The following is a 12,730-nucleotide window of genomic DNA, read 5'->3' on the forward strand; positions in this document are numbered from 1 at the left end:
AGAAACACTGGAACACGTGAGGCAATCCTGACCTTACGACTTATCTTAGAAGAAAGATTAAGGAAAGGCAAACCTACGTTTCTAGCATTTGTAGACTTAGAGAAAGCTTTTGACAATGTTGACTGGAATACTCTCTTTCAAACTCTAAAGGTGGCAGTGGTAAAATACAGGGAGCGAAAGGCTATTTACAATTTGTACAGAAACCAGATGGCAGTTATAAGAGTCGAGGGACATGAAAGGGAAGCAGTGGTTGGGAAGGGAGTAAGACAGGGTTGTAGCCTCTCCCTGATGTTGTTCAATCTGTATATTGAGCAAGCAGTAAAGGAAACAAAAGAAAAATTCGGAGTAGGTATTAAAATTCATGGAGAAGAAATAAAAACTTTGAGGTTCGCCGATGACATTGTAATTCTGTCAGAGACAGCAAAGGACTTGAAAGAGCAGTTGAATGGAATGGACAGTGTCTTGAAAGGAGGATATAAGATGAACATCAACAAAAGCAAAACAAGGATAATGGAATGTAGTCTAATTAAGTCGGGTGATGCTGAGGGAATTAGATTAGGAAATGAGGCACTTAAAGTAGTAAAGGAGTTTTGCTATTTGGGGAGCAAAATAACTGATGATGGTCGAAGTAGAGAGGATATAAAATGTAGGCTGGCAATGGCAAGGAAAGCGTTTCTGAAGAAGAGAAATTTGTTAACATCCAGTATTGATTTAAGTGTCAGGAAGTCATTTCTGAAAGTATTCGTATGGAGTGTAGCCATGTATGGAAGTGAAACATGGACGATAAATAGTTTGGACAAGAAGAGAATAGAAGCTTTCGAAATGTGGTGCTACAGAAGAATGCTGAAGATTAGATGGGTAGATCACATAACTAATGAGGAAGTATTGAATAGGATTGGGGAGAAGAGAAGTTTGTGGCACGGCTTGACCAGAAGAAGGGATTGGTTGGTAGGACATGTTCTGAGGCATCAAGGGATCACCAATTTGGTATTGGAGGGCAGCGTGGAGGGTAAAAATCGTAGAGGGAGACCAAGAGATGAATACACTAAGCAGATTCACAAGGATGTGGGTTGCAGTAGGTACTCGGAGATGAAGAAGCTTGCACAGGATAGAGTAGCATGGAGAGCTGCATCAAACCAGGACTGAAGACCACAACAACAACAACAACAACAAGGACAAATATCAAATTTTTATACCACCTCTAAGTGCAGTAGAATGGATAAATTATGTCGTGGGGGTGTAGTAAGCTGGAAGAGGGGCTGGAGGTGAGAAGTGCAAGGAAAGACAGGTTGCTGGGTTGTGGTCATGCATTTCTCTCCCATATAGGTCTGCAAAATGAAAAGTGAGCAGGCAATTTCCCATTCTGTGTACCGGACTACATCATGACAAGCAACTACAGAGTGTTTCACAAAGTTATGCCAACCCTTCTGTAGTTTGTGTTACAAATCACTGGCGACACAGTGTATAGACATGCCAGGAGTGTTGTTTATTTCCAAGAAATTGAATTGTCACTACATGGAATACAGATACTAATTACCAATAATACAAATGCAAGAAATGCATATGGACAGAATTTGTGTAAATATTTGCACAGTGTTGTACAATGGTAGAGGGAAATTGATCCTTAATCATCCTGTATGGCAACTGTAACATTATTCCAGAAGTGGCAACTTCTCCCACCATGAGTGCTGCTCGCTTTGCAGTTCACAGATTATATCTCCCCAGCATTTCCTGTCCAGTTCTCTAATGTGAGTGGACAAAGTAACTTCACTGAGATCATATTTGTATAGTGCAGTTATTTTCAGTTTATTAAGTGAGTACTTATTTACAGTTGTTAAACAAGCTGTTATGTAAAAAACTGTCAACAGCTGGTGCTGTCAACTGTTTACCACACTGAAGAGCCTGTCCTAAGTGTAACATGCTGGCAATATGTATTTAATGATGTCGATTTCATTGTCTCTGCAGGAATACTTTTAGCAGCTTTGAAGGTATGAAATTCACCAACCCAGCCTCATCTCTCCCATTATCTATAGAAGCACAGAAGTTTAAATTGACTCTTGCTGTAATAGAAGTGGGTCACCTAAGTGATACAGAACTTCAGGTATTTCAACACACGTCGAGTAATGCATCACAGCAGATTACTGTTCTAGATTTAAACCTGAGCAATTGTTTTTGTTGTGGTCTTCAGTCTAGAGACTGGTTTGATGCAGCACTCCATCCTACTCTATCCTGTGCAAGCTTCTTCATCTCCCAGTACTTACTGAAACCTTCATCCTTCTGAATCTGCTTAGTGCATTCATCTCTTGGTCTCCCTCTACAATTTTTACCCTCCATGCTGCCCACCAATGCTAAATTTGTGATCCCTTGATGCCTCAGAACATGTCCTACCAACCGATCCCTTCTTCTAGTCAAGTTGTGCCACAAATTTCTCTTCTCCCCAATTCTGTTCAATACCTCCTCATTAGTTATGTGATCTACCCATCTAATCTTCATCATTCTTCTGCAGCACCACATTTCAAAAGCTTCTATTCTCTTCTTGTCTAAACTATTTATCATTCATGTTTTTCCATTCGTCTGTAAAGAATTCACGTTAGTATTTTGCAGCTGTGACTTAGTTCGGTAATTTTCACATCTGTCAACACCTGCTTTCTTTGGGATTGGAATTATTATATTCTTCTTGAAGTCTGAGTGTATTTCACCTGTCTCATACATCTTGCTCACCAGATGATAGAGTTCTGTCAGGGCTGGCTCTCCCAAGGCTATCAGTAGTTCCAATGGAATGTTTTATACTCCCGGGGCCTTGTTTCAACTTAGGTCTTCAAGTGCTCTGTCAAACTCTTCACGCAGTATCATATCTCCCATTTCATCTTTATCTACATCCTCTTCTATTTCCATAATATTGTCCTCAAGTACATCGCCCTTGTATAGACCCCCTATATACTCCTTCCATCTTTCTGCTTTCCCTTCTTTACTTAGAACTGGGATTCCATTTGAGCTCTTGATATTCATACAAGTGGTTCTCTTTTCTCCAAAGGTCCCTTTAATTTTCCTGTAGGCAGTATCCATCTTATCCTAGTGAGATATGCCTCTACATTCTTACATTTGTCCTCTAGCCATCCCTGCTTAGCCATTGTGCACTTCATGTTGATCTCATTTTTGAGACGTTTGTATTCCTTTCTGCCTGCTTCATTTACTGCATTTTTATATTTTCTCCTTTCATCAATTAAATTCAAACTCTCTTCTGTTTCCCAAGGATTTCTACCAGCCCTTTTCTTTTTACCTATTTGATCCTCTGCTGCCTTCACTATGTCATCTCTCAAAGCTACCCATTCTTCTTCTGTATTTCTTACCCCATTCTTGTCAGTCGTTCCCCAATGCTCTGCCTGAAACTCTCTACAACCTCTGGCTCTGTCAGTTTATCTAGGTCCCATCTCCTTAAATTCCTACCTTTTTCGAGTTTCTTCAGTTTTAATCTACAGTTCATAACCAATAGATTTTGGTCAGAGACCACATCTGCCCCTGGAAATGTCTTACAATTTAATACCTGGTTCCTAAATCTCTGTCTTACCATTATATCATCTGTCAGAAACTTTCCAGTATCTCCAGGCCTCGTCCATATATACAACCTTCTTTCATGGTTCTTGAACCAAGTGTTAGCTATGATTAAGTTGCGCTCTGAGCAAAATTCTACCAGGTGGCTTCCTGTTTCATTCCTTACCCCCATTCCATATTCACCTACTACGTTACCTTCTCTTCCTTTTCCTACTGTCGAATCCCAGTCACCCGTGACTATTAAATTTTCATCTCCCTTCACTATCTGAATAATTTCTTTTACCTCATCATACATTTCATCAATCTCTTCTTCATCTGTAGAGCTAGTTGGCATATAACCTTGTATTACTGTGGTAGGTGTGGGCTTGGTATCTATCTTGGTCACAATAATGCTTTCACTGTGCTGTTTGTAATAGCTTACCCGCATTCCTATTTTTTTTATTCATTGTTAAACCTACTCCTGCATTACCCCTATTTGATTTTTTTATTTATAACCCTGTATTCACCTGACCAGAAGTCTTGTTCCTCCTGCCACCGAACTTCACTAATTCCCACTATATCTGACTTTAAGCTATCCATTTCCCTTTTTAAATTTTCTAACCTACTTGCCCGATTAAGGGATCTGACATTCCACACTCCGATCCATAGAACACCAGTTTTCTTTCTCCTGATAACGACATCCTCCTGAGTAGTCCCCGCACGGAGATTTGAATGGGGAACTATTTTACCTCCGGAATATTTTACCCCAGAGGACGCCATCATCATTTAACCATGCAGTAAAGCTGCATGCCCTTGGGAAAAATTATGGCTGTAGTTTCCCCTTGCTTTCAGCCGTTTGCAGTACCAGCACAGAGAGCCCATTTTGGTTAGTGTTTCCAGGCCAGATCAGTCAATCATCCAGACTGTTGCCCCTGCAACTACTGAAAAGGCTGCTGCCCCTCTTCAGGAACCACACGTTTGTCTGGCCTCTCAGTAGATACCGCTCCATTGTGGTTGCATCTACAGTACAGCTATCTGTATCACTGAGGCACACAAGCCTCCCGACCAACGGCAAGGTCCATGATTCATTTGGGGAGGGGGACTGAGCAATCATGTTAGATTTAAATATGATCAGTCATATATCATCATACATATTGACACTCATCTTGCAAGTATACTGTGGATCTGTGATAAGTAGCTCCACTCATTGTAGTCCACTCTACAAATGCCAGCAATTCCTGAATGGAAGAGATTTATGCATGCTACCAGTAACACAGTCAATGGTGAGAGAAAGGAAGTAACTTTCTGGTCTTTCATTAATCCTCCACCAAATGAATACAACACAGTTACATGGCTTTACAATATGCTGTCAGTGACAGGCACCAGCATGATGTCACATTTAAGAGTCCAACACATTTTCCACCAACACTACATAGATCACTGACAGCAACACTCTTGCAAATTAAGCACTTTTCAACCTAGATTATAGGAACATATTTGACACAAAAACTCACTTAACAATTGCAAATAAGCACTCACTTAATAAACTGAATATAACTCTGCTGTATAAGTACTAGCCCATTGAAGTTATTTCGGCTGCTTACATAAGAGAACTGGACAGATTTAGTCTCCAGAATGAAATTTTCACTCTTGAGCGTTGTGTGTGCTGTTGTGAAACTTACTGGCAGATTAAAACTGTGTGCTAGTCTGAGACTTAAACTCGGGACCTTAGTCTTTCATGAGCAAACACTGTAAAGACTGAGCTTTTCAAGCACAACTCATTACCTGTTCTGACATCTTTACTTCAACCAATATCCCATTTCCTATGTTCCAAACTCTGTCTGTAAACTGAGAAGCAAGCAGTGCTCACGGCGGAGGAAGTTGCCTTTCCTGGAAGAATGATACAGCTGCTGTGGAAGATCACTAAGAATCAGTTTCCTTTTACGATTGTACAACAGTGTGCAAATATTTAAGCAGTATGCAATTCTTGCATTAGTATTATTACTAATTCACATCTGTATTCAGTGCAGTTTTAAGGTAACTTGTCTGTGAATACCTGAAAAAATAACAACACTTTTCAAAAAATTTACACGGCTCTAACTAAACAATGTGAACTCTTAGTAGGATGAAAAGTGTAGGACAATAGGAATGATTCTTCATGAACATTTTGGTATACATTTAGCTGTATAAGTTCTCATGTTGAGTGTATTACTTTAAAAAAAATCTTCACATTGATATGCTGGTCTATGCTTGGAATCTATGCACTGACTATCTGTCTTACTTAGATGCTTGTAACTTTAAGTACATTAACAAATGTCTATCTAAAATGTAGACAACAATCATCTCATTTCAGCCACAATTTTTTATTCTAGAAATATTTACATCCAATAATTAAAATTAAGGATATTTTTTTATAATTCATCAGTATGTATTTTCCTTCCTTTTATCCGCCAGCTTAGCTGAGTGGTAACATGCTTGCTCACCATGTAGCGGGCCCAGGTTCGATTACCAGCTGGGTTGGAGATTTTCTCCGCTCATGGACTAGGTATTGTGTCATCCTCATCATCATTTCATCCTCATCAGCAGCATGCAAGTCACCCAATGTGGCACTGACTGAAATAAGACTTGCACTCGGCTGCAGAAATTCCCCGGACGTGGCCTGCCAGCCAACAATTCCACGCAGTCATTTCATTTCATTTTTCATTTCTATTGATAGTACATTACTGTCTGAATTCTGCTCTCCTCCCAACAGTACCCTGAAACATCTCAAAAATATATTCAGATGTCTACCTCAAATAGATTTTTTATGTATAGGTAAGCATGTCGGAAAATTTTATTCTTGGGAAATTCACTTCAAAGTTTGAGCTACGACTCGCATCTGTTTTCACTAATATATTCCAGCAGCATAATCTTGGTTTACATCTTCTCTTTTTCTTTTACTGTTTCTCCTCGCAATTTTGGCAGCTTTAGTTACCTCAAGGACCTACTCTTCAGCAACGATTATATCATCAATTGGCAATAGTAGTATTAAACTCGGAAAACATTCCTGGCAGCTCTAAAACTTCACACCTGCTAATTGCCCCACATTATAACAAATTATAGGCACAATAACTTTCATGAATGACGAAATAGCAGCAACTCTAATTACGAAAAAGTTTATAGGCAAACAACACTCAAAAACCAAATATTTACAAGGGAAACATATAAGCATCGCAAAGCTTATCTTCTAGCAGAGCTGTCAACTAGAATAACAGTTGTATAGCATATGTTTCTCTTACAGCAGCAGAAATGTGGGTGTAAATGCAAATCAGGAGATCTTTAAGTTGTTTTTTAAACAACTTCCTGATGTCCAGTTCATTTTTTTTTAACTGCCATTGATTTAAGATGAACAAAGAAAAATCGAGTTTTTGAAGCAGATACACAGGGAAATTACCTTAAGGAACTTTCTGGGAAATAAACACACCTGGGCATATCCAAACACTTTGCAGCCAGTGACTCACAAAATGAACTGAGGAATGGTGGGTATAACTTAATGAAACTCTCTGTAGTTACCTTTTGTGATGCAGTGCAGTAGAAAGAATGGAGAATTGCCTGCTCGCTCTTCATTTTGCAAACCTGTGAAAGAGGACATGCATGACCACAATCTGGTGACCTTGTTTCCCTCACACTTTTAACTTCCACTCCGCCTCCCTGTCCCTCTTCACCTTGTTATACCTCCAGAACATAATGTAGCTCTTAATATGGATCTATTGCAGTTAGATGTGGTACAGTAATGTAAATTTTGTTCGTAATCCATGTTATTTGAAAATATACATTAATTTTATACAGTTAAATCACTCATACCTACCTAACAAACATGTTTTCAGACGGTTGTAGCACGGAAGCAGTACATTTCCTGCAAGGGATTCATATTCATGTTATTAGGTACTAACTCCCCTCTACAAGTCCTAGAAGTTTGTAACAGGAATTTCCAAACATCCTGTAGATCAAAGCTTTCTTGTAGCACCTGCCTCAATTGCAGAGGATAAGAAGTCACACATCACGGTTTAGTGGCACTGCAAAGCAGGTCCACCAGAGAATTAACTTTGAGAACGGTGACCAAAAATTAATTGTAAGATTGATATACGTGCAACCAAGTGACAGCTGGTGTACGGATTGCGTCACATAATAACCAACCATGAGATTACTTTCCCGCACTCATAGCACTTACGGTTTGTCTTCCATAGCGCATGTTTATGGGGCACTCATTTCTTGTTTCGGTCCATACTAGTGCCTCTTAAAATATGGAATATTTTTTTTTAACACCTTATATACTTCATAACGAGGTTTGTGGTTGACTCATTCAGAAGCAGCTCAAAATTCATTCAGTGAACACTAGAGGGGAAAATGATTTGCAATTGGCCAACACTTCCTTGAGTTTTTTACAGCAAAACGTGCGCTATTCAGCAAGTTGCATTTTTAATAGACTTTCAGCGACTGAAAAACTTGAATGATAAATCCTGAGTGTCAAATCTAAGTCGAAAGATTATTTTGTGGAACACTTCTTTCTTTAATACTATTCCTCACAGTAGCTGAGAACTTTTCTTCTGTGATATGTTATTTATTCTCACAACTTTCTCCTCACATTTTATTAGTTTTTTAAATTCTTTTGTATATAAATTTTGTATAGGCATTCTGTAAACTACGTATTGACTCATACTATGACTGAGTAGCTGTGGCTAGCATGGTCCTATGGTTCAGATAGATAAATAAATAATAAAACATCGCAGTTAACTTTCGAGATTATAATATTAAACAGCATTTAGAAGGAATTGACACACAATATACATCTGGACATTTGTTATCACCATAAATAATAATTATGTTCTACGTAAGTCCTATTAACAATGTCTGTTCTGATCAACCTTTATTGATGTGTTCTAATCTCAGGATTTCAAAGGATGTTTTTTTCTGCTGGTTTTTACTTTTTGGTATTTTTCATTCAGTTTATGCCAAGCCTATGAAAAACTTGAATTGGTGGTCTGTAGTAAAAGCTAAGACTAAAAATCTGGTACTTGAACATCCCCTCCCAATTTAAACATGGTTGTGGTGTTTTTGTTTTCCCTCCACTTGTTAACTATGCCTATTTCTCACAAGGTATGTTACTTGGAATGTGTACAGCACATTAATATGAAATACACAAATCAGCGACAAATTACATGTATTTGTGAAATACCACATACATATTATATCCAATTGAGTGTGTGAAACGATTGAACAATAATTATTTTAAAAAAGAGAGAGAATTGCACAATTTTGTCATTGGTCCTGTCTTCATTTCTTTGACATGCTGTCAGTGAAGTGAAACTGAAAACTCCTTTAATGTGCAGTTGTAAGACAGTAAGTAGCTACATAAAAGTTGTGAAGTAAACCCACTGGACAAAAAATTAGTCACACACAGATAATGTCACAGTAACATGTTACAGTGCTTCTAGCCCTGATTACTGTCTAAATCAGCAAGTATACTGTATCCATCTGAAACAACTAACTGATAATCAGACCCTGTAGAGCTACCAGATTGCAGGGATGTTGACTGCAACATTTCACCTGCTGTTCCAAATAAAGCCAGGCATTTTTATGGGATTAAAATTGGGTGATTTATTGGATTAGTCAAAAAGTGATAGTGTACCAGAGTGTTCATCAAACCAGGACCACATGTATGAAGCTGCGTGAAGACGGCTGTTGTGATATTGGAAGACAGGATTGTCTACAGCATATCCTCATCATGGAGATGTGGAAGAAAGGTTGACTCTGTGTCATTGAGATGGCAAAATAAACATCGTGGTTCATTGCCACAGTCATCTGAATATCAAAGGACCGCCTCTGGCCTGAACTACACCCTTCTCGCTCTGTGAATTAAATTCCTTACTGTGCTGTAGGTGCAATGAATGCCTTGCATCAGTTGCAAAGTGGCAAAATCACAGTTTGTCAGATACATTGCTTGCCTCCAATCAGCCGCTTACTTGTCTCCAATTAACTGATGTCCAGTTTCTGTGATGTGTAGTGTACTGAAGAGGTGCAAATTTATGTGCTGATATGAGCAATTGCCATTTGTGAGGTATCCGACTACAAATGTCCTCCAAATGCAGTTACATTTGCAATGTTGGTTCAGAAACTGGCTCAGATGGGCCGCCATTCCCTGGCAGCAGCAGTCTTGTCCATTTAGAAACCACTCATCGCCTACAAGGTGCAACATTTGTCTGGTCCATGTCGGTTAGGATATTTTTATGGTTGTTATTCTTCTGCTGTCTGACATGGCTGTGAATGGTACATGGAAATATCGGACAGTTTGCATTGATACACCAACTAATTGGCAACTGTATTCGTAGTGTGATCATAGTCACAACAAAATGCAATAGCTTCTTTCTACCAAACATTTCCACATGAATCCATCTTACTGCACTGATTCCATACATCTTGCTGGCACATACAAGCCACTTTACTGCCATAACTTACGTCAGCGGTAGAGGGTAATGTGGCTGATGGATGTCAATTCTACACCATCTGCAGTGCTCCATGTAACTGTTACGCTGTTTTAAAGAGGTGACTAATACTTTTTTCTGGTGATCATATACATTTTGTGAACTTTCAAAGAATTTGAGGTCTCTGAAATCATTTAATTCTTAAACCCATTGCAATATGCATGGAATAACAATTCTTAAGCACTTTTACATCATCTCCATTTGTATTTTAATTTTTGTAAGTAATGCAAAATATCATTTTGATAGGTGACTACCAGGTATTCTATTCTCCAGATTGATTTCATCAATATTTTCATTAAAGTTTAAAACGAATAATATGAAACACTGTAAATGCCAAAATATACAGTTCACAGAGAAGTTTTAGGAATGTAACTCATTTATTTTTACTTTTTTAAAATAAAGCTTTTATCTTGCAGATTGTGTAGAATGTATGGCCTGTTCTGATAATGTAGTCCGTGCTGGACTTACACCTAAGTATAAAGATGTTGACACTCTTTGTAATATGCTGAATTATAAAGGAGCACCAGCTGGAGACAAATTATTTAAGCCGATTGGAGAAGATGTATATACACAAGTATACAAGCCACCTGTACCAGACTTTGCTGTTGCCAAAATATCTGTAAGTGATACAATATAACTGATCTGTAAATCATTATACCTTCGTATAATTCAGCCTGGATCTACATCATTAATGAAATTATGCGTACACCATGTTGTGGTAAATAAGAAGCAGCTTCCAAGTGAAACATAAAGATATTGCAATGCTTAAATTGCCCATTAGCACAAGTTGTGACATGGCTTATGCTGTGACATAGCATTTAATTTCATGCAGACAATGGCATCTAAAGAAACAAAATGTTTATCAGAATCTAAATAGAAAAGGTGGCTTGAGTTCAGCCCACTTGGCAGTGCTAATGTGCACAAAGTTATGACATTACAAGTAAACTGATAAGACCAGAGACAAAAACGTTGTGACATAAGTTGAGATTCAGGAATTTATTAAATTCGCAAAGAAACAAATGTGATAGATAGTGTTGACCTCAGGAGGTGCAACTGACTGTACAGTCTAAATACATATAATAATAGATACAGTACTCCTAATATTTGGAACCAGAGTTTACTTCACTTCGTTAGAAACCAAGAAACAAACACTAGGAGGGGCTAATTTTGTTTGAGGAGGAGACGAGCAAAGATGTATAAAAAGGTATCAGGAAGATGCTGAAACGAGCTCCTCCTAAAATATGGCCAAACCATACTTCTCTTTACAAAGAGTTTGACAAATTATCTTTTTATATACACCTATATACATACTCTGCAAACATGGAGGAGGGTACCTTGTACCAGTATTAGTCATTCCAATTCCTGTTCCACTCGCAAATGGAGCAAGAGGGGGGGACTGCTGCTGTGCTTCCATATAAGCAATAATATTTCTATCTTTTCTTCGCAGTTATTATGTGAAATGTACATTGGTTGCAGTAGAATTGTTCTCTTGTGAGCTGGAAATGCCAGTTCTCTAAATTTTTTTCAATATTGTTTCACAAAAAGATAGTGTTGACCTCAGGAGATGCAACTGACTGTACAGTCTAAAATCATATAATAATAGATACAGTACTCTTAATTTTTGGAACCAGAGTTTAATCCACCTTGATGAGGATGCCACACACTCAAGCAGTACTCAAGAATGGACACACTAGATTTCCCTACATGGTTTCCTTTTTAGATGAGCTACATTTTCCTAGAATTTTCACATAAATCGGAGCTGACCATTCATCTTCCTGTCTTATGTGTTCATTCCATTTCATATTGCTTTGCAGTGTTACCCGTAGATATTTAGTCAACATGACTGTCAAGCGACACGCTATTAGTACTGTATTTGGAAAATTAGGAGAGTGTATTGTCTTTTCATCTGCACTAGTTTACATTTTTCTACGTTTAGAGCAAACTGTCATTTATCACACTAAAGTGAAACTCTGTATAATTCATCCTGTATCATCCTACAGTCACTCATACTGCAATTTGGCATATACTACACCTACATCGGCAAACATTTGCAGATTACTGTTCACCCTATCTGTCAGATTGTTTATGTTTATAGAGAACAAGTGCACTCCTATCTCGCCTCCCTAGGGCACACTCAACAGTATCCTTATCTCTGATAAAATTTACCATCCAGGACAACACAGTGGATCCTGTTACTTAAGAAGTCGTAGAGCCACTCACATATCTGAGGACCTATTCCGTATGCTCAGACCTTTGTTAACAGTCTGCAGTGGGGCATTCTGTTGAATGCTTTTTAGGTATCTAGGAATATGGAATCTACCTGTTGTTCTTTGTCCATTGTTCACAGAATATCGTGTGACAAAAGAGCAAGTGGAGTTTCACACGAGTGATGCTTTCTAAATCTGTGCTGATTTGTGGATAGTAGCTTTTCTATGTCAAGGAATTTTTTATACTTGAACCAATAATATGCTCAAGAATGTTACAGCAAACTGATGTTAAGGGTATTGGTCTGTAATTTTTCAGGTCTGTTCTTCTACACTCCATATACATAGGAGTTACATGCACTTTTTGCAGACACTTGAGATTTTGTTGTGCAGGTTTGAGGTATGCGATAAAAACAAGTGGAGTGAAGGAACCAGTGCTGAAGAGTACTCTGTCTAAAGTCAAACTGGGATCCA

At 38.3% G+C, this 12,730-nt stretch overlaps 1 protein-coding gene across 8 annotated transcripts in view; it reads left to right on the plus strand.

The window, feature by feature from the left end:
- The window catches only part of LOC126482723 (mannose-6-phosphate isomerase), a 123,771-nt gene that overhangs the window by 94,828 nt on the left and 16,213 nt on the right, over positions 1-12,730 (plus strand). For all 8 annotated transcript variants that reach the window (XM_050106562.1, XM_050106559.1, XM_050106560.1 and 5 more), the window contains one exon: positions 10,469-10,671. In XM_050106562.1, coding sequence (XP_049962519.1) covers positions 10,469-10,671 — 203 coding nt within the window. The remainder of the gene's footprint in view (positions 1-10,468; positions 10,672-12,730) is intronic.

Source organism: Schistocerca serialis, chromosome 1 (assembly GCF_023864345.2).
Source record: "Schistocerca serialis cubense isolate TAMUIC-IGC-003099 chromosome 1, iqSchSeri2.2, whole genome shotgun sequence".
NCBI lineage: Eukaryota > Metazoa > Arthropoda > Insecta > Orthoptera > Acrididae > Schistocerca > Schistocerca serialis.